Source organism: Notamacropus eugenii, chromosome 1 (assembly GCF_028372415.1).
Source record: "Notamacropus eugenii isolate mMacEug1 chromosome 1, mMacEug1.pri_v2, whole genome shotgun sequence".
In the NCBI taxonomy this organism is placed as follows: domain Eukaryota; kingdom Metazoa; phylum Chordata; class Mammalia; order Diprotodontia; family Macropodidae; genus Notamacropus; species Notamacropus eugenii.
The window spans coordinates 331,861,671-331,885,214 of NC_092872.1; the positions used below are offsets into that span (position 1 = coordinate 331,861,671).

General features: G+C 35.6%; 1 protein-coding gene across 2 annotated transcripts in view; it reads right to left on the bottom strand.

Annotated features, from left to right (window-relative positions):
• Positions 1-23,544, bottom strand: part of SEC23A (SEC23 homolog A, COPII coat complex component) — an 86,655-nt gene that overhangs the window by 40,267 nt on the left and 22,844 nt on the right. For both annotated transcript variants that reach the window (XM_072629763.1, XM_072629762.1), the window contains exons 2-8: positions 18,954-19,192; positions 14,780-14,837; positions 13,268-13,354; positions 12,267-12,503; positions 4,651-4,730; positions 2,737-2,881; positions 1,313-1,471 (exon numbers count right to left, since the gene is read on the bottom strand). In XM_072629763.1, coding sequence (XP_072485864.1) covers positions 1,313-1,471; positions 2,737-2,881; positions 4,651-4,730; positions 12,267-12,503; positions 13,268-13,354; positions 14,780-14,837; positions 18,954-19,174 — 987 coding nt within the window. In that variant the 5' untranslated portion in view covers positions 19,175-19,192. The remainder of the gene's footprint in view (positions 1-1,312; positions 1,472-2,736; positions 2,882-4,650; positions 4,731-12,266; positions 12,504-13,267; positions 13,355-14,779; positions 14,838-18,953; positions 19,193-23,544) is intronic.

The window sequence follows — 23,544 nt, forward strand, 5'->3', positions numbered from 1 at the left end:
TTGTCATAAGGGAGAGTTTTATTTGTATGTTTTTCAATTTGAGGGAGGAGGGAAGGGGTACTGACAGTGATGACCGAAAAAGAAAGAAAAAACTGTTATTGAAGTATTTTTTTAAACGTACATAAGGGAACAAAAGGAAGTTCAGAGAGACAGACAACTTGGACAGTTTAGAAACTAAGGTGTTGAATTTATTAAACTTTAAAAAAAAATACAAGCTTGGTATAATATGCAATTCTTTTTATGTTCTCTGTACGTGGAAAAGTTCATGTTTCTGTTTGTCAAGTTGAGAAAAGCAAAAATACATTTTTTTCAATAGGATACCACAACTATCCAAGAGGTTTGCTAAATTTTCTTATCACAAAAATCCAAAACTAGAAACTATATCTAAGTTACAAAAACACAGAATCTGACTTTTAAGCGATGCCAGAGACATGTGGTCCAATCTGTATTTCAACAAGAATACTCAATATAACATAACCAACAAATGATCCTGCCTTCTCACACAAAACATTAAAATTAAGTTAAGCTAAAGTAAATCCATTATCCCCTTAGACTGTAGACCAGCTGTGTAGTTTAAAAAAAAAAAAGCTGAACTTCTGATCTGCTTAAAAATCTTCTACGCTTTATCCTTTGTAAGCTAAGTGGCAAACTATAGAGGGCTCTGGGTCTGCAGTCAAGAAGACCTGAGTTCAAATTTGGCCTCAGACACATCCTACTTGTGTGATACTGGGCAAATCACTTAACCTCTGTTTCCCTCAATTTCCTCAAATGTAAAATGAAGATAATAATAGAATCTCCCTTCAAGGGCTGATGTAAGGATGAAACGAGAAAATAACTGTAAAGCGTTTAGCACAGTGCTTGGCACTATATAATAATATATAATAAGCACTATATAAATGTTAGCTATTATTATTAATATCCAAATATTTATGCTAGTATTCCATGTGCTCCTGCTAACCTTTTCAAGAGAGATCTACTTCTGCTGAAGACAGATAGTATATATCTTTAAATAACTAAGTCCCAGCCTTCACTCCATGTAAGATATATTCATTTGATTGTTTTGGAGAAAGTTGCAAAGATAAACTTTTCTGATCTTGTCAAGTCTAAGCACTCTAGTTTCAGAAAAAAGAAAAATCAGCAAATTACAATTAACTTGGATTGCTCATTTACTTAACCTTTTCTTTCCTGATATACTGTCTCCCAATTCAACCCATATCTATCCAAATTCAAATATAAGTTATGTGTCAAATTTTGGGGGAAAAAAGTCATAAAATGTTTCCATTAAGTAAAATTAATAAAAACCAAAACTTACTTTAGTTCCTTTTTTAACATATTTGGCATTGTCTTTTTCAATGTCATGCCAGGATCTAATGGGTGTCTTTAGCTCATCTCCAACCACCATTCCAGGCCCCTGTGTAGCTGGACCACCAATGAACATCATAATACGAGCACCAGTATTTGGGAAAGTACACTGTTAGAAGAAAGCAAAGCATCAAAAATAGTTTAATAAAAATGATCTTCTGTAATACTTCAAAGATTATAATAATTTTTTTAAAAAACAACACAAAAAGTCTTCAGATCTCTAACCAATACAACCAACCAGCAACGACTTCATAAGACTAATGCTGAGGCATGCCTATTGCCTCTCAAGAGACAAGGGACAGACCAGCAGCACAAATGAAGCATATACTTTCAGCCATGACCAATATGTTGATTGGTTTACTTGACCATACTTATTTTTTACAAGAAAGGCTCCTTGGGAAAATGGAGGGATAGGACTAATAACAGTTGAGTATTGACAATAGTAGTGAATAGTGACAATAATTACACAAGGAAAAAGAAATCAAGGATTTTATCATTAATAGGTACTCTCTCCACTGTCAAAGCTCAAAATAACTCCATAATTTAGAAATTTGTATTCATGAGCTGCTATGGTCAAAATAATTCATTACTACTAATGGTAATCTTCTCTGACCTTAGCTCAGTTGATTCTTAGACAACAGACCTGAAAGCCACTACAAGGTTACTAAGTACTCAAGAGAAATTTCTGGACCTTATCAAGATCCTTACGGCTAAGCTAACATGGCCTTCAAGAACAGTTTCACTTTCATCCCACAAATAAGCCACTGGAGTAAGATTTGAATAGAAGAAAAAAAAATATGTATAAAAAAATTTGTAGATGTGCAAATTCTTTTTGAGGCCAAAAGAAATAAATTTCTCTATTTTTTTACATCTAAAATGCTGCAAATCAAGCTTTCAAAAATGTAGTTTAAAAAAGGAACAAACCCAAGTATTTCCTTTTCAAAAAAATCCTATCATAAAAGAAAAAATAATCTCAACTTTAAAAATCTGCAAATACAAATGTGATCCCTATAAATAAGCATTCTTCCTGTCATCTAGCTACATGCCACTAGTGGAGGAGAGAGATGACAGGGAGGTTACTTCATGTTTAAAAAGTTATAAGACACAAACTTACAGAAGAAAATAAGCGGAATCAAGAGAACATTTTACATGGCAATCACAATAATGTAAAGGAAAACAACAATGAAAGATTTCAGAACTCCGATACATGTTGTGGTTTGGTTTTTCAGCTTCGTGTTGGGGTTTTTTTGCTTAATAACACTTATTTGTTACAAGTGATAATACTATTAGGAATGAGAGGAAGCAGTCTCTGAGACTTGAGAATGATGGGAAAAAAGAAAAAGCATCAATAGGGAAAAAAGGCATAATCATTACCTCAAGCAGTCCTACAGCTATGGAAAGAGCCACCCCTGAGGATCGCAAAGGTCTCTTGCCCTGGGGAACAGGCCAAGGGTCTCGCTGCAGTTCTCCCAGAAGGTCTGTAAGATTCATGTCTATTTTCTGCACTGGCTGTAAAAATCTGCAAAAAAAATTAAATAAAAAGGACTCCATTTATTTTTTTCCAACACCCACCCCAGAAAGGTAGATTGATTTGTAAAACATGTATTAGTAGATTAGAGACAAAACTGATTATCTAAGGACTACACTTCAGGGCTTAATCTCTCACTTTCTTATTAAATGAAATATGGCACTGTTAGTTTCCCTATGGAAAATAAGCAGTAACTAGCTATGCATAAAGGTAAAACTCAGTAATCTTTTTTTTCTTATTTACATCAAAAAAATTATTGTGAAAGACAAACTAATGTCCTTTAAAATATATAAGATGCACAGATGTCAAAAATTTTCTATAATAAAATGTAATAAACATTGTGCATATACGCAAAGTCAAACATCAAACACCAGGCAATTCAATTACACATTTACTGAACACCTGCTAATAAGCAAGGAGTGGGATAAAAAGATGAACAAAGGAGTAGTCCTACATTCAATGAATATAACAACTATCTATTCAGGAGGTTATATATTCACATATAAGCATAATAAAAAGTAGAAGTGTGAAAATGCACAAAGTATAGGAGGGTTCAAAGGAAGAAAATATCACTTCTGAGAGGGGACAGAGGAAACACACTGCAGAAACAGAATTAGTAAAACTTGGTAACTAACTGATCTGGGAGAAAAAGAACCATAAATATCATAGAAAGATTTCAAGCATTTACCAGAAAAATGCCAAAACCACACACTAAAATCTAAAAGTCAAAAGAAATAGGAGATAAAGGTTTGGAAGGGATATAATATTTTTCTAGTCCATTAAGGGAAGCTTACTTAGGGGAAGTTTGTTTGTAGGAAGGCTTTCACACCTTTTGCTAATTTCTAATTAGGCACCAAGTCACGAGGGTTGTGATGCCTTCTAGCCTTGAACTACATATATACAGTCAGACTATGTGTGTGTATATATATACACACACACACACACACATACATATACATAGTCAGACTATGTATACAGTCAGACTATGCGTATATATATATATATATATATATAGAGAGAGAGAGAGAGAGAGAGAGAGAGAGAGAGAGAGAGAGAGAGAGAGAGAGAGAGAAAGAGAGAGAGAGAGAGAGAAAGAGAGAGAGAGTGAGTGAGTCTGAGGTGAGGTTTCGCTTTGGGAGCTTGCTTATGAGAAGGATCTTGTGATTCCTTGGTCAAGACTCTGAGTGGCTGTAAGTTCACAGCTCCCCCAGTGCTGACATGTAAAGGCTCTCTTGATTCAGGAATGTATGTAAAGTGTATGGCAATACTGCTTTGACTCAGGTAATCAAAGCCCTGTCTACTGGTCTTTATGTTAATCTCTCTGCTTATATTTTCTCTGAAGTTGAGGGTGCTGACTTTTCCCCTGAACTAGTGAATGTAATTTAAACAGAATGCTGATCCATCAAACAGCTATCTTTCCTAGTAAAACAGAACTAAGAACCTGTGCTAGCAGCCATCCTGGGTATGCCAGGGTGCTTGCTGTTACAGGGGAGGAGGTAGATGTAATATTTAGTTCAGCTTTGGACCTATGTGAACTGAAGTGCCAGTAGAGACTTTCTACTACTACTGGTCAGGTTTAAAATCTGGATTTGGAATCCTCTAAAGAGCTCTGAGCTGAAAATAAAGATTTGGGAGTGAGCAATACAAGAAGCATACCTTTTCCTTTGAACCACTCTTTCTGCAACCTCAAATGCCTTAAATTCAAGGAAAAAATAAACAGTCATTCATATCAAATTCTCTGATCCACATTCAATTATTACCTGTTTGATGGAGGCGGTTGCTGCACCTGAGGACCACGAGCTGCCTGGGTAATGGGTACTTTAGAGAGTCCCAACATCTCCTGTAGTAGAGGTGAAATCATTTATATAGGTGAAATCCATGTAATGAAACATAACACACAACTGTAACTCATAACTAGTTAAAACAAGTTATTTTGCCACTTGTACCAACATCCTGTTTTCTTCCAAAAACACTGAAAAAATTCATTCTTCATATAGAATTCTCACTTTTGCTTTTCATTCACCATGTAAAATGTCTCCTTTATTAAAGTTTTCCTGGATTTTTAAATACTTACTATTAAAGAAAAACACTATGAAGTATATAGTGTATATGAAGTATGAAATAAGCAATGGATCCATGACTTTATCAGTCTAAAGAATTCAAGTATGGAAATCATTCTACTAGGGAAAAGTTCTAGGAAAGTACACACAAAGGGATAAAAAAATGACTTGCCCAGGGTGAGAGCTAGGAGATGTCAGAGTCAAGGTCTGAATATAGCTTTCCCAGCATTAAGCCCAGCAATCAGTCCACTATTTCAAGCTGCCTCTGCTCTAATGTATATATTATAGAAAACAAGTCTACTAACAGGAATTTCTAAGAGATGAAAAGAGGAATAAGGCGAAATTTTTTTAAATGGAAAATATTAACGCTAAGCTTACAAATTCTAGCATTCAATTTGGCCAATTTGGAAATTCCCAACCCACCCATCTTTGGCTAACATTTATTACCAAAAACTGTCAAATGGTTCAGATTCAGGAGATCCTACAAATCAGGGTAGATCCAGAACCGGATTTGGAAGGAACACCCTCAGACAAAACTAAAAACTTATCTCTAAAAATACCAACAACAGAAAACTGATCCAATATTGAAGCAAAGGAAATTATAGAGAAGAAAGCGGAAGGAAGGTAACTATATACAGAACAATGATTACAATAACGTAAAGAGAAATACCAAAAGAAATGAGAATTCAGATTAATGTAATGATTAATTTTTGATTCTCAGAAGACTGAGAATGAAAAATACTTCCTCTCTACAGAAAAGCAGTAGACTAAGAGTACAAAATGTTGAATAAACTGTCCAAGGTGGGGTTGAAACTATTTCATCCCATTTTAGCTCTAACACCTTATCTAGGTGAGAACATATCTCAATCAACTGATAAAACAAAAAACTTTAAGCTAAGTGTGAAAAGTCTTTGAAAGCCACTAGATTAAGTCAACTGACAGTCTCTTTCAAAAGACTAGAAAACTTGGTCATGTCTTCAGGGATTGTCTATAACTTATCAAGCAAGTAGAAAAAAGAAGAATTCCAGAAATTAGAGATGTGACTTTCCATCACATTTCTAAAAAGTGAGTGAACTGGAGAGGGTAAAGGAGACCCTAGACAGGTCTCCTGATCTCCCCACTTTGACCAGAGAACTTTCCAGTTTCAAAGGGTCCTGAGTACGTTGGATTTTTCTATCTTCCTATTGGTACTCTAGCATTATATTTGTAGGGGTAGCAGCAGCTTGCATCTTTCCACTCATGGCTCCCAGCAAAGATTATATCATGACTAAGAGGAACTTCCTGAGCACCACACAAACGGGAGAAAAGGACTTCTAGCAGCTAAGACCTGTAAGTTACTCCTTTGCCACATGTATTCTCTAAACTTGAGAACATTTTGCCCTGGATTCCAAGTACTTGTAAGAAGAGTAAGTCACATGTTTTTGAGAGAATGCTTTACACCAACTATTCTTACTGTAATACATTTTAGTAAATACCTATTTCTAAAAATTACTTAAGTCTGACTGATTAAATGACTCTCCAATGACAAAGTTGAGGGGAAGCACACAAACTGAAGCTGAAATGCCAGTGGCTTTAGAGAATTACCTCTGACCTCTGAGGATTACCCCTAGAATCCTCCAAGGGAGAAGCAGCCTAATTTCACATTATTTTTCAAACTAACCTGCTTGTCTGTGCTTCATTCTCAACTCCCTTCTTTTCTCCTCTGTGAACTTAAGGTGTTTTAACAGCCCTGTCTTATTGCTAATACTCCTCTATCTGTAGTGCTTTTATCTACCTTTCCATTTTCCTTCTAAAAACCTTCAGAACAGAAACAATCTACCCCCAGGTCCACAGTTTTTCTTATCTACTTTCCCTGATACCCTTTAAAGACATTAATGTTGTAAAAGGACACTTTCAAATTAAGGAGTACATGAGTGGAATATGTTAGGTACACAAGATGCAGCAGTCAATAAATATAGCAGCCTACTATTTGATAAACCCAAGGACCCAAGCTTCTGGGATGAACTCACTGTCTGACAAACACTGCTGGGAAAACTGGAAAATAGTGTGGCGGAAAGTGAGCATAGACCAACACTTAATGTTGTATGCCACAATAAAGTCCAAATGGTACATGATCTAGATATAAAGGCTGATACTGTAAACAAATTATGGGAACAAGGAATAATTTATTTGCCAGATTTATGGAGAATGGAGGAACTTATGACTAAACAAAAGAACATTCTGAAATGCAAAATGGATAATTTTTATTACATTCAATCGAAAAGTTTTTGCACAAACAAAGCCAATGCAACCAAGAGTAGGAGGGAAGCAGAGATGAGGGAAAGAATTTTTACGACTAGCATCTGTGAGAAAGGCCTCATTTCTAAAATATATGGAGAACTGAGTCAAATTTACAAGAATACAAATCATTCCCGAACTGATAAATGGTCAAAGGATATGATAAGGCAGTTTTCAGAGAAAGAAATTAAAGCTATCTATAGTCATATGAAAAAAGGCTCTAAATCACTACTGATGAGAGAAATGCAAATAAAAACCACTCTGAGGTACCACCTCACACCTACCAGATTGGATAACATGACAAACAGGAAGATGATAAACGTTGGAGAAGATGTGGGAGAGTCGGAACACCAATTCATTGTTGGTGGAGCTGTGAGCTGATCCAACCATTCTGGAGAGCAATGTGAAACTATGCCCAAAGGACTACAAGAATGTGCATACCCTTTGACCCAGCAGTATTGCTTCTGGGACTCTATCCCAAAGAGATCATAGAAATGGGAAAAGGACCCACATTTACAAAAATATTTATAGCTCTCTTTGTGGTGGCCAAGAACTGGAAATTGAGGGGATGCCCATCAATTGGGGAATGGTTGAACCAGTTGTGGTATATGAATGTAATGGAATCCTACTGTGCTATAAGAAATGATGAACAGGCAGACTTCAGAGAGGCCTGGAAAGACTTATATGAATTGATGCTGAGTGAAGTGAGCAGAACCAGGAGAACACTGTACACAGTAAGAGTCACAGTGTGTGAGGACTGTTTCTGATAGACTTAACCCTTCACAGCAATGCAAGGACTTAACACGTTTCCAAAGGATTCATGATGCACAACCAGACAAAGTACTATAGAGTTGGAACACAGAATGAAGCAGACTGTTTTCTCTTCTGTTGTGTTTTGTTTTTTCTCATAGTTTCTCCCATTCATTTTAATTCTTCTAAGCAACACAACTAATATGAAAATGTGTTTAATAAGAATGTAGGTATAGAACTTATATAAGATTGCATGCCACCTTGGGGAGGGATGGGGGAGGGAGAGAAAATTCATACTTATGGAAGTGATCATTGAAAACTGAAATTAATTTTTAAAAAAATTTTAAAAATAAAATGATATTTTTCTTCCATTATAACGTTAGAACTATATCACCATATGGCCTTTTTTCAGTTTAGCAAACAAATTTACCTAAGTTTCTTGAATTTGTATTTTAAAGTTCCTGCTTGATTCTGGTTTGTTTTTTTTTTCAGAAATATTTGAAAGTCCTCTATTTCTTTAAAGATTTATTTTTTTTCCTATCGAATTATATTCAGCTTTTCAGGGTAAGTTATTCTTGCATGTAAATCTATATCCTCTGCTTTTAGGAATATTGTATTTCAAGATCTTTCATCTATGGCAAAAGCTGCCAAGTCTTACGTGATCCTAACTGGCGTTCTTTCGTACTCTAAATGTTCCTTTGTAGGTGCTTGCAATATTTTTTTCCTTTAATGGGGGAGGCCTTGGATTTGAGCTATAATATTTCTGGGTTCTTTTCCTTTTGAAGTTCTTTTCAGCACGTTATTGATGGATTCTTTCTATCTTTGCTGTGACCTCGTTCTAAAAAATCCAGACAGTTTTCATGTATTATATCATATACCTTATAATTTCTTCTCTTTTTTCAATCTTTTCGTTATGTCCTCATAATTCCAGCTGTCTCATGAAATAACTGATTTGTGTGATCTACTCTAATTTTTCATAAATCAACCATGGGGGTTAAGAGTTTCACTTTTTTATTTGAAGCAATCTATTCTCCTTCCAATTCTTTCCTCCAGAGCTTTTATTTCATTTTTTAATTTCTTCTAGGAACTTGTTACTTATAGTCTATCCATTTTTCTACTTAGAATTTCTGCTTTATAGTAATCATGAAGTTATTTTTTTTCTTCTTTTGGGAAATCTCTAAATCTACAATATCTGATACCGATTATTACTTTGTCTGATTTATCCATTTCTCCAATTTTAGTTCTTGAAATGAGGCTTTGTGCTAGAAGTGGGACCCACCCACTGCTTTGGAGTAGGATGCTCTCCCCACTTTGGCCTCACTGTAGGCCTCCTCGAGTTCTTGTGCTGGCCTGCCCGTCATGGTTAGGTTCACCTGGGCCTTTGAAGTTCAGAGTGTTGTGTATTCAGGAACCTCTAGAGTATCTCAGGATGAAGTGTCAGGGATCTCACAGCCTCTGTGCCTGGGCTGTCCTAATCTGAAAGCTGCCATGAGGCTTCCTGTGGTTTCTAAGGTCCTTATTCTGGGGCTTTCTGAGCTCCCTAGAGTTTTCTAGGGAATCTCTCCATTATTGTTGCCTCCAGACACAGAATTCTGCAGACTGCACGTGTCTCTGGTTCTGGGAGGCTGCTGATTTACCTATGCTGGTTCCTCTAATAGGGGCCCTTTCCTAATGCGTTTGGGTTCCTAGTTGACTTTTTGTGCAGTTTTAAGGTGCAAAAAGTCACTTATAATTTATCACTGGACTTCTTAATTGTTATTTAATCTGGTACAAATTTCAGGATTTTGCTGGAGTAAATATGTGGGAGCTGGCCGGAGGAAAGGGGTGAGGTCAACTACACCAGATCTCCTCAAGTCCATCCCTGTAACTTTCTAGGCTAAAATGACCCTCCCTATCACGGTGACAACTTCATGTATTGTTTACGTAGAGTTAGTAGTTAATCAATGATTTTTCCCTAATTCTTAGTGCCCAAACTTCCTCTCTATATATCCATGACGTTCCCAAGTTCATACTCTACTTCCTGCAATTCCATGAATACCTAGCTCAGCTCTCTTAGACATCATGGAGCCAAAATGTTGATAATCTTACACTTTTTATTCTGCCTTACGTTTTATCAGTGAGATAACAATGCTTACATAAGAATATTACCTTACAAAAAAAATTTTTAAAGAATATTACCTTCGAATCTATATCTTTCATAATTCTGAATGAGGAAGAATTTGTAATTGGAAAGGGGACAGAAAATATTATAAAAAACAAAACAAACAAGCTCAATTATACAAAATTTAAAAGATTCTGCACAAGTAAAATCAATGAAACTACAATCAGAATCAAAAATTGGGGAGAAAGTTTACATTAAAATATCACTGACAAAATCCTGACATTGTATAATTTTTTTTTAAAAAGTGACACCTAAAATCTATAAAAAAATCCACATAAACATAAGTGACAAGCAAGTGGTCAAGGATATCAGCAGTTTTCAAAAGAAAACAATAGCCATGCAAAAAAATTGTTCAAAACCAATAATAATCAGAAAAACAGAGGTTAAAATGACCCCAAGTTATTATTTCATATGCATCAAGCTAATAGAAATGCTAACATTTGGTCAATTTAATGTTGGAGTGATTGTAAGAAAATGTAGTACTGATGAGTCATCTCAGTCTTTTCTGACTCTCCATGACCCCATCTGGGGTTTTCAATGCGGGAATGGTTTGCTATTTCCTTCCTCAGCTCATTTTACAGATGAGGAACTGAGGCAAACAGGATTAAGTGACTTGCCCAGGGTCACAATGCTAGTAAGGATCTTGGGCTGCATTTGAACTCAGGTCCTCCTGACCCCAAGGCTAGCCCTCTATCCATGATGCCACCTAGACATGTTAATTTACTGCTGCAGGAGCTGTAAACTGATTCAACCATACTGGAAAACAATTTGGAACTATGTCAATAAAGGTATTTTGTTCATACCCTCTAACCCAGAGATCTCAGTATTATGTCTATACCCCAAAGAGTATGATAGCAAGAAAAAAATTCTATTATGTGATAGCAAAAATCTGGAAATAAAATGTGACCAAATATTGATGAATGAAAAAATTATGGTATATTAATGTAATGGAGTATTACTCTGCCAAATGGAATGAAAATTATAAAACATTTAGAGACTCATGGGAAGACAATACAGAATGTAAAAAGTAGGGCCAAAAAAACAATATACACAATGATAATACAGATACAGACACTACAAGGAACAACAAAACTTGGGTCAAATACAGGATAAAATGCTAAAACTATGCTAGTAAAGTTACAAGCTTTAATTAACAATCATTAAATTACAAAGATAGAAAGTCCAATGTACCACTAGTTATAATCATACTAGTAACAGGTTTACTTAACTATTTTCAAGGAAAGTACTGCATGAGGGGCCTATCTGAGATTTTTTTGGAAAGGATCTGTTGTGTCAAAATACACTAAAAATTAACCTTTCTGTTGGTTAAAGAAACATCATCTGGTAGAGTTCCTTTCATTGGTGGTCAGAACGTATGCTTCTTTATTTGTAGAAAGAATATCAGTCACACATGTGACAACTAATATACTGATCACAGGATCAGACTGTCCACAAGGAAAGCACAGACTTAAAAAGGGACTGTACCTGTGACTTTCTGATATAAGAATAAGGAAATTTTCTCTACCAATGCAGGACTGGAATTTGGACCCTTACCAGGTTGCCTGTAGCACTGACAGGTCAAGTAATTTGTACGAGGTTACACAACTAAAACGTGTCAAGAGGCAGGAATTAAGCCCCAAGTATTTCTAGCTGCAAGGCCAAGCCCTTTGTCCGCTGCGCCATGCTGACTTTCATTAGTGAAATAAGCCAACAGCACAGTAGTAGGTTATTATCATTTATTACATTATTGATTTATATTATTAAATAATAATCACTGCTGTCTGATCAAAATTTTGAAGTTTGAAATATTAGACTCTAACATCTGATTTTCATTCTAAACTGAAAATTTAAAAACATAAAATACTGCAACAGCAAATTTAAAATACTGAGCAACTTAATTTACTAAACTTCAATATTTTGAAACTACTGAAAAAATGCAAATGGAGAGAAAAGACTGGAATGGAAATACACACATTAAAATGTTCATTACATCATAATGACAATGATAACAGCCATCCCCTATAAAACCTTTTTCTGGAAAGTTATCTGAAGGAAGCATTAACATTTTGCAGTAAGCGATCCTCTTTGTTCACATGCACACTTTGAATTACTGCTTTTCCCTACTTACCTGCAATTGTTTTGCAGTTAAATCTTTTGTTCCTCTGAAGACATAGCTTTTTGAAATGCCCTCACAACCAAGTTCATGGACCTGCACCATTCTCCCAAAGGTAATAAGTCCCACCAAAGCTGTAGATGGTAAAAGACTGAGTGACATCTGCATAGATTCTTTCAAGGCTTGTAAATCTTCATCTTCCATGCAAGTATCCACCACATACAGAAATATCAAAGGCATTTGAGGACCACGCTTTAAAAAAACAAAAGATCAGAATAAGGGAGAGAAAGTATGTTGTGTTGCTTTTTTTTTTTAATGACTATACTTTTTTCCCTTTGCACAGATTTACACATTCTTCTTTATTTTCAAAGTATTAAAATTATTCCAGGATAGAACAGTCTCAACTCAACCATTTGAACTCTCTGTAATACTCAGAAGCAAAATTATTATTTATATGCCTTAAATATTTGGGCAAATAAATATACATAGAAATTACAAATTTCCAAGTTTTACATGGGACCAATTTATAAATAGTTTAATTAGGTCATATTTAACTAATTAACTAAAATTAAAGATGCCAACCAGCATTTAAAAATCACTTATTATGAGTATGAGTGAACTGACATCTTAGCATCATATCAAGATTATTAATGCTTTATTGGTCACCTTCAGAAATCCAAAAAATAGATTCTGTCTTGTTACATTATTAACCTTAAAAAGTTCTGACTAAAATATTAACAAATTCAATTTGTGGGGAGAAAAGGATTATGTCTTCACCAAGTAAAATATTAAATCATTCTAACAGTTACTTTGTAGTTATTGTAAAGGAAATTTGTGTTTAGTTAGGGTTTAAATTAGATATACCCTATAGATCTTGAATTTCTGTGAAGTCACTATGGGGTTCAAGGTCCTAATTTGCAAAATGAGGAATCTGGAAAACATGACGGGGCTGGCCTTCCATCTCTAAATTTTATGATCCTATAAGGATCTTTAAAGACGCGTCCTGATGGCCTTACCAGTACTACATATTCAATGCTTGAAAATTGAGGTAAAAGTTCAGCAGGCTGATTGAGTTCAGATATGCCAGCATATGTAGGTGGAAACTATAGAGAGGAAAAAAGTAAAATTTAGAATACTGTTTTCCAAAAAAAAAAATTACAAAACTAAAAAGATAAGTATGTATTTTTCTGATTGTTTAGATACTCAGAAAAGAACACCTCCCTAGATTTAAGCAAGCCACACCTAGAAGAAACTCCCTCCATCTGTCTTCATCTATTTAAATCTTCTCTTTCTTGAAAGTTCCAGCTCATGGCCTATATACCTCCAAGAAGCTTCTCCTTAGCTAGAGGTGATTCTCCCCTGACCCGCACAACCTAAGTCTGTCACTCCGTTCAACTTCTTCTATGCATTTGTTACATGTTCCTCTTTTCCACTAGAAATTCCTTTGAGGGCAGGGCTGGGTACTTTGCACCCTCTGGAGGTCCTTGTAGGAATGGCCAGTTTCCCCTCTGGGAGGTGAAGGAAAGAGTATTCTCCTTCATGGATCCTTCTCCCTCCCCAGTTTGGCAGAGATTTCAGGGCTGTCACAAAGCACAGCAAAAGAGGGGAGAGCCCCTGGGGCTCTGGGGTACAGAGAACTCCATCTCAGAACAAGTCTAAACATTCATTCCCATGAATCCCTTCAAACACTTAGACAACTACCATACCAACAGCCAATGAGCTGTTGACTGAAAGGAAAAGAAAATCTCTTATTAGCAGGCCTCTGTGTAAAAACTCGCCAGAGCTGAGGAACTCTGCTCCTGCCCATGACAGATACTTCCCAAAAGAATAAGAATTAAGAGGAAACCCCTGCCTTATTAGACCCTGCTCTACCACAGGAACCCAGGAATCCTACCTCCCAGCCCTGCACCCCCACATTCTGAGTTCTCCTGTATGGGCCAGCTCTACCAGAAACCCAAGCATCCCCTTTTCCTAGTACCAGCTCCCTTTCTGGCAGTCAGCTATACCTGTCCCAAACCCACAGTTCTGTTACAATACCTGGGATGTCCTGCCTCTTACATTTCACCTCAGTTCTCCTGACTCTCTGGTCCCACTTCTTTCAAAGTTCTCAATTCCCCAGCCAGCGTTTCTTTCTCAACTCCTCTCTCACTTCAGATACCCTCACAATCCTAGGATCTCCCCAGCAACTCTCCCTGCCCCAAACCTAGTAATCTGAGATCACCCCACCTCAGTTCCCCTCCCCCTCAGCAGAAATTGTTTCCCAGCCCTAGCTTCCTTTGGACATTCCCAGATCTCCTCATTCCTGGCCTTTACCATCCCCAACTTTCCACCTTTATGTTTGCATACCCAAAGGTTAGCACAATGACTTATAGTAAGGACTCATAAATGATATTTTAACTAAGCTAATAAGGATATTTGTTCATTTAATTACTTTTAAAAATAAATATTCCTGTATTAATTCTGCCATAAAGTATTCTGAATTAGCTAAATAATAATAGATTTATCTTGTAAAATATGGATTTTCTTACCTGATTCCTTTGATAACAAAAATTGCAAGCCCACAGTTTTGCTCGGTAATCTACTTGACTATTTTTTGAAAAAAAGATAAGAAATGGTATATAATTAGTCATTTAACAATATTTCACTTTTATTATGCAGATTTTTACTTTAGTAAAATTATTTTTATAATTTTCAAAAGCATTTTTCAAATCATCAGAATAAAAATATTTCTGTATTCAAGAAATAAAACAGTAGAAACAAATAAGATGATTTTTTAAAAATAAGTCTTTATCTTTAGTTTCATATTCTAGTAGGCACCTAAATCTCATTCCATATAATAGCCCAACTCATATTAACAACTTATATAAATTAACATAAATATAAAATTATATAGGCATATTTTTAATTACCATACTTTCCAAAACTTAATACTGGCTATTACATATTGAACTGAATCTAAAGGAACCACAGCTAAGGGAGATAAAGCATAAAAATCAACAAATCTCTCTAATATGATAAACCGTTCATTTAAATGGAAAAACTAATGTAGTAACTTCTATTCTACATCAAATGCCAAATGAAATTAAAAGGGTAAGTGGATCACAGATTTACAGTTGGAAGGGCCCTTAGAAGTCATCTAGTCCAACTATCCTATTTTACAGCTTAGATTTAGAAAACTGAAGCTACATCAATGCAGAGAATAAATGGTAGAGCCACAGCTGGAAGCCCAGATGCTTTGGGCTCAGAGGCATCTAGGTGGCTCAGTGCTGGGCCTGGAGTCAAAAAGATCTGAGTTCGTATCAGTCTCACATTTACTAGCTATGTGACCTTGGACAAGTCACTTAACTTCTGTTTGCTTTAATCCACTGGAGAAGAAAATGGCAAATCACTCCAGTATCTTTGCCAAGAAAATCTCATGGCCAGTATTGACATGAAATGGTCCGTAGGGCAAAAGAGAGTCAGACATAACTGAGCAACAACAAATTCCTGACTATTACAGCAGTGTTATAAAATCAACTTTTCAATTTTTTAAAAATTTCTGTAGATGACGTAACACCTTACTTTTCTCAATAAGGATATGACTGATGCAGCTGTGTAATGCAATGTATCTCGTGAGACAAGTCTACTATGTCAGTTAAATTGGTTCACAAGTTCTTCCTGTTCACAGGAATCAATGAATAAACAAGTATTTATTAAGTACTTACTCATGCCAGGTACTATGGATACAAAGACAAATGCAAAACAGTCCCTACATTGAGGAAACTTACCTTTTATCAGGAAGAGACAACACATGCATAAATAAAGAGGTTCCCAAACTTATTTGACCTATGGTCCCCTTTCCAAAAAAAAAAAAAAATTTACTCAGCACCCCCCCCCCCAAGAAATCTTTCTTTAACCCTTTAACTTTTTATTTGCATCATTCATAATTTTTTCTAAATGAAGTATCTCAAATTTAATAATTTATTGTAAATTTGTGGGGTTTTTCCTGCATTGAAATCCATATTGTATTGTATTGTAAACAAGTTGTTACACACACATATTCCTAATTATAACCTACATTTTGTGTAATCACTAGGATTTTAACTGTAATAAAACAGATGAAACATGTATGCATAGTTTTTCAAAATTCTCTTTTCTTCTTTCCTTATGCTTCCACTGTCCCCTCATTTTTGTTCAACACCCTAAAATGCACCCGAGGCTACTACCACCCCCCTGGATCATTCCTGCATCGCAGGGGGCAGTATCACTCACTTTGGGAACCTCTGCATATTTAGGTACATACAAAACAGAAGCTGATTTTGGAGGAAGGTACTAACAGTAGGCATGAGAAATCAGGAAAAGTCTCAGGCTTGAGTTTGAGCTGAAGCTTGGAAGAAATTAGGAATGATAAGATATCAAGGTGAGAAAGGAAGGCACTTCAGGCATGGGGGACAGTTAGTACAAAAGTACTAACATGGATAATGGGAGTACCACATATGAAGAACAGTAAGTAGGCCAGCTGCATGGATCACAGCGTGCGTGGAGAGGAATAAACAACAAAAATCCTGAAAAGGTAATACGAGGCCAGGACTTTACATTGAAAGGACTTTAAAGTGTCCAACTCAGAAAGGCTTCAATAAGGAGTTAAGGACAAATTACTGTGGTATAAAAACAAAAGGCGACAAATAAACTTTCAGAGACATTTCTGTTTAAACTGTTCTATCCCAAAAAGGAGACAGTCTTTTTAAATGAGTTAATCTGTACACAACAGGCTGAGACAGGTGGGAAAAAAAGAACACAAGTTCCAGCTAAAAAAGGGTAAGAAAGAGAAATAAGGGGGAGTTCCACTCTTCTTCAAAAGAGAAAAAAATGTGAAAATACAGAACTCTTTCCTAGAGAAGGCAGAAAAACCTGTTAGGATCAGTGAGTGAAAAGCACTAGTTTTTATAGCTCCTCGTTTCATACGCCTGGAACGAGCTGTCCTCTTTTCTGTCTCTTTCCCACCACAGCACCGTTTCTATTTGCTGGTGCAAACTTGCCAGTGAGGCTCCTGAGGTAGCCAGCTTCCCGTAGGAGGCTTCCCTCTTCTTCACCCTTCTCCCCCAAACTAATCTCTCTCCCTCAACTGATCTCCTAGCATCTGTACTCTTCTTATGAATTTATCATACTCTCTAATTTGAATTTTTGTAATTGTAATATACCCAAGTATCCCCATTCAACTATTAGCTCCTTAAAGAGAAAGATGATCATATTTCAATCGATCAATATATATTTATTAAGCGCTTACTATGTGCCAGACACTGCTAAATAAGCACTGAGAATCAAAAAGATTCCTGTTCTGAAGGAGCTCACAAGCTAATTTTATTTATATGAGTTATCTCCATGGGGTCTGGTATATTACAAATAGTAAGTGCTTAAAAATGAACTAAAGAAGAAAGAAAAAGAAATTATGATTAATGATTTCACAAAAGAAATGGTTTTTACCAAGAAGGGGAAAGAGAGTCCCTGACTACAGAAGAAGTTAAGAAAAAGGTATATTATAATATCCAGTAGCATTTATGGTCTCATACTATAAGAGAATAGTTTGGCAAAAAGCAATCACAGTAATTAAGTCTGGACAGACATTTCAATCCCTGGAGGGTTTAGAAACCTAATTAAAATTCCAAGTGAGTTATATAACAACATTATAATCAAGGTCTGAACATGAAGTATGACAATTAAGTAATGACATTTTTTTTAATACACATAAAAAAATTCATCCCAATGAATGTTTTGTCTAAATACTTAATCTCAAGATCCAAGAAAAAGCTCCTGATCTTATTCCAGAGAGTGAATGAACACTTCAAAAAAGGGATCCTTGGAACACTGAAGACAGACTGATTATCAGCAGCTTTGTTTAACCACCTTATTCACTAGATGTGCTTCTGAGGATTCCAGGATACTTTCAAAAATCAAATCTACCCTCAAAAGGGCAAAGATTGGTCAGAACCAATGAAGTGATTCAAAATACTGAATGCAAATTTTTAAACGCTTTAAGCAAATGTGGTGTTGATGGAAAAAATGCATACATAGCCTTCCCAGGAGAATACAACACTCATTCAAGGGCAGAAGTTTTTGTGCATGTTTTTTAAACATCTTTTTTTTTTAATGTTTATATATCCTATATGATATGGTTTGATTAAACTGATTGATATATGTTATGGTTAAATAAAACACGCAGGTTATCATTCAGCTCTTTGAAAGGGGCTAAAAGCATCTGAAATACCATTTTTTAACTGTTTTAATGACAAAAAAAAATTTTGCAATAGAAAGAGATCAGAAATTTTAGATTTAAATCTAGAAGAACTTAAAAGTTGAGCTGCTATAAGAATCTCCAAAATCCTATAACCACTGGTACAACAACAATAGTGATCATACCAACATTCAATACGGTCATACCAAGATAGTAAATGCAGCATTTTGAGTTTAATCAGCTGCTTCATGGTTGAACCTGAAAAACTTAATTAGTAAACTAACAACAAATAATTAGGTTTATTGCAACAACATCCTATATGAGTGGCCAGTATGGTGTTATAATACTACTAACTACTCAAGTCAGAATGGTGCTTTCAACAACTTTAAAACATACAGATCTTTGTGATTAATGTAATTCAAAAAACAGATACTATAGAAAAAACATGATTAACTGCTTTTTTCTTTAAAAAAAAAAAAAAAAGAACCTACCATAAAGGATTCAAAACTGCCCGACATGTGGATCTGCTGCAGAGGACAGGTTCATACTGAATTGGAGGTAAATCAGGTCTCTCTTTCAGAGGCGTAAATAGGGATGCCACAGGAACAACCATTCTTGTAGCTTCAAGACGACTTGAAGGCCAAACATTCCAACTGAATCGAACTCCATCTCGATCTTCATTCTGCTGGATGAATTCCAGGAAGGTCGTCATTGTAAATGTTATTTACTTCTGTAACAAAATGGAAATAAATTAAGATAAAATTCAGGCATTATTTAAAAGTCAGATTATACAACATGTGTGGCTTTCAAAAACAATTTATCAATTAAAAATAGCCATGAAATGAAAATGAATGAGGAGGAAAAACACATGCCCCTTAAACTTAACAAATTAATATAACTATTTAATGCCCCAAATTCCCTATTGATTTTTACATAATTTTTTTAAAAAGCAAGCAGCACAGATTAGATATTCACAATTTTATGTGCAATGCTTTGTCTATTCTGCTTTGTATACGGAAATGCTCATTTTTGAGCATTCACGTAGTTCAGAATTTTAAGATTATTTAAACATAAAAAACAAAGTCCTTATTAAAATGAACTTATAATTTGAAATCGGTGAGATACATGGGTGGAGTGCCTTCTAAAGAAAGCTACTGTGGTCAAAGTATTATAAAGTCAGTTTTCAAAGGAAGAAAGTTAAGCTACGAATAGCCACATGAAAAAATGATCCAAGTCACTAACAATCAGACAAATGCAAATTAAAGCTACTCTGAGATTCCACCTCATACCTATCAGATTGGTAAAGTGGTCAAAAAAGTAAAACAACAAATGTTGGAAGGGAAAAACAGGTATATTGATGCAGAGGCATCAAACTTGCTTTCCAAACCAGATTAAAATGCAACTGGGAAAGGTTTAACAAAATAAAAAAATAATACAATACAGATTGCTTTAATTTTTGGCTTTCTATATCAGTGTTTGACCCTATTTCATGTTTATCATGCTGTTTCTATTTTGAGTCTGACACCACTGCATCAACGCAACTAAGTCCAGGAACTCTAGAATGAAATTTGTAATAATATTCAAAAAGTCAATAAACAGTGCATACCCTTTGAATCAGCAATACTACCACTAATCCTATACCCAAATGACATCAAACAAAAAGAAAAAGAGTCATATGTAAAAAACGTTTATAACAACTCTTTTTGTAGTGGCAAAAAACTGGATACCTAAAGGTATGCCTATCAACTGGCTGACCAAATTATGGTACATGAATGTAATGGAATGCTATTATATTCTAAGATATAACAGAAGAGACAGTTGCAGAGAAACCTAGAAGATTTATGCAAACTGACGCACAGTGAAATGAGCAGAACTAGGAGAACAATTTATGCAGCAAGAACAACATTGTAAAGACAAATGTGGAAAGACTTAAGAACTCTGATGAACAAATGATCATCCCCAGGACTAGAGGACTAATAATAAAGCACGGTACACAACTCCTAACAGAGAGGTAACAGACTCAAGGTACAGAATGCTGTATTGATTCCTGAAAATGGTCCGTGAGGGAATGTTTTGTTTAAATGTGCACATTTGTCAAAAGATTTGATTTTTTCTTTTTGTTCACTGCTGAGAAATGTGAAAAGTAGAGAAAATAAATTTTTGCTTACTAAAAAGCTCAAAAGATACTGCAAATAATGATAGTTTTTTAACATATAATGTGGAAGCAACATCATATAGGGGACTCAATGCCAGCTGGATTTGTGGGCAGGGGAGATCTGGGATTTTACTAGCTGTGTAAATCACTTAACCTCTCAGTTTCTTCTTATGTAAAATGAGGATTGTGCACTAGATTACTACTAAGGTTCCTTTTGGCTATAAATCTATGATACTATTATCTATGATCCTATATGATAATAGGATATCCATGGTACAAAAGCTATGAAAGGTACTACCAAGCTGGCAAGGTTAATAATTATAAGCCTGCTAACCAAAGGTTTCCCTAGCAAAGTACAGAGAAGCTCACCATAAGACTGATTAGTGGATAAATAATTTCAGGGATGTGGCAGTGGAGAAAGTCCTCACAACAATGAAACTGCAGATTCTTGAAGTACTGAGTCAAAAGTGTGGTGGATTATTTTTTTCATGGTATAAATTTTAATATTCCGACATTTATATACATCTGAAATGACTAATAAAATTGTTCTAAGTCCTAGACTGCATTCTAACATAACAGTTTCCTCTAAACAGATTCTTTTTTTATTAGTAAAGTCCCTTCCCTAAAGGAGTTTACACTGTACATTAAATTACACTGGGGAAAAGAATATGTGATTATATAGAATACACATGCAAAGCAAATATAAAGTAAATTTGTGTGAAGAGGAACCAACAGTTGGGAGGATAAGGAAAGATTTCATGTAGCAAGTTCTGCTTAAGTGTAGTAAACAGCTAGTATAAAGGCTAGGAGATAGGTCAAAGATCAAAATTTAGTTGTAACTTTCCTTCTGATTGGTCTCCCTGACTCAAGCCTCTCTCCTCTCAATAAACAGTCTCATCATCTCACTCCTCTACTCAATAAACTCCAATGGTTCCCTAATCTAGAATCCATGGACTTTTTTTTTTAATGTATTGATAATTATATTTCAACAACTGATTTTCTTTGAAATAGTATGTACTTTATTTTATGTATTTTAAAATATCATGCTATGGGGTCAACAGGCTTCACAAGGTAGGCTTTTCAAAAGGGCCCATGTCAAAAAGTTAAGAACTCCTATTCTAAAGTCAAATATTAACATCTCCAGCATTTAAGGACTTTCACAGCCTGGCTCAAACCTACTTTTCTAGTCTAATTATACATTATTCCTCTTTACTCTGTGATCCAGCTAGGTGGCACAGGGGATAGAGCACAGGGCCTGGAGTATGGAATACCTGAGTTCAAATCTAACCACAGGCCCTTACAAGCTGTGTTACCCTGAGCAAGTCACTTAACCCTGTATGCCTCAGTTTCCTCATCTGTAAAAGGAGTTAGAGAAGGAAATGTAAAACTACTCCAATATCTTTACCAAGAAAAATTCCAAATGGGGTCATGAAGAGCCTGACATGACTTAAAAATGACTAAACAATAACAAAAATGGTCCAGTTTAAACTGGCCTTCTTGACACTCTTCCCCCCGACATTCTATCACCCACCTCTGTGCCTTTGCACTGACTTCGCCCATGCCTGTCCACTCCCTCCTCCACTGTCTCTTAGAATGTCTCGTTTCACTAAAACCTGAGCACCAACCAACACCCTCTCTCTCCACCACCATCAAAATTACCTTGTATTATTTTATACATACTTTTATAAAGTTATGCTTACAACTTCTTACATCTTCAAAAATATGGACAAACAGCCCATTTTTTTCAAGTCTAGCCTTGATTACCATCAACTGCTTTTCCACGGAGTTTGAATCAGGCAAGGTCAGACCACTAAAAAAATTTTTTGTCCATCTCTTAGATAAATTTCTTAAGATTGCATGACACATGGCATAGTATAAGGCCATGATGGTGGTATTCCATTTCCACTGGGGAATTTCTGTAATTCTGGAACAATTTTGCTTTTTAATATACCAACATACCAACATTAGAGTTCACCATTCCCTCAGCGAAGACAAGACTTTATGGCCCTTGCAAAGCAAAAATTCCTCAAAACATTTATGTGACTAAATGTTTTACAATATTTGTGAAGATGGATAGATGTTACAGGCTCATCTGGACTTCTCCTAAAAACAGTTTTGGTAAAGCCTTGTGATAAATGATTAAAACTTTTGTTTACACAGAAATTATGTAATATATGACTTGTGAAATCTAGGGGATCCATACATACTAAAAAGTGTTTTGACTTGCAGCAAATGCAGGAAAATAAATTGATTGCAGAAGACACTATCAACACAGATTAGTACTAAATTATCTTCTAGCAGAAGAAGAGGGAAATTGAGAGACATAATGGAGAAATTTGTTTCAACAAATTCAGAGTAACAATTTGCAGAATGGGAAATATAATGAAGGGGTTATGTCTCACACAGAAGCAAGGATCCAGCTGGTTTTTATCTTGTTTTGAGGCTAGAAATCAGCCAAGTAGAATAAAGGTTAAGTGTTGCTTGGAATGCTCATGCATAATAAGCTTAGGAATATTAACTTCTCCTCCTCTGGGAGGGCTGAAGGTTCATTTTAATGGTTAATACAATGCATGTGGGGGCGGGGGGAAACTCATCAAGGGGGAACTATGTAGTAGATGTACTGGAATTACCCAGCCAATGGGAGAAACTGGGGAAGGACTTTATGGTTGGACATAGGCATTTAGGCTTGCTTTTGTTTCCATAGAGGTGTGTCTATCTAACAAGACATTTGCCACAGCAGTGGCATGATAAACTTATTTCTTGTATCTTCACTCCTCCCAAGCCTGAATGAATTATTTCTCACAGCCGTGAATGAAAAAGGGAAATTCTTCAGTAAAAATTACCTTTTCCCTATCTTTAGTACTCCAGAGTTCGAACTGTCTTACCTATGACAAGCATTCTTTCTCCCAAAGCACTGTTAGCACTTG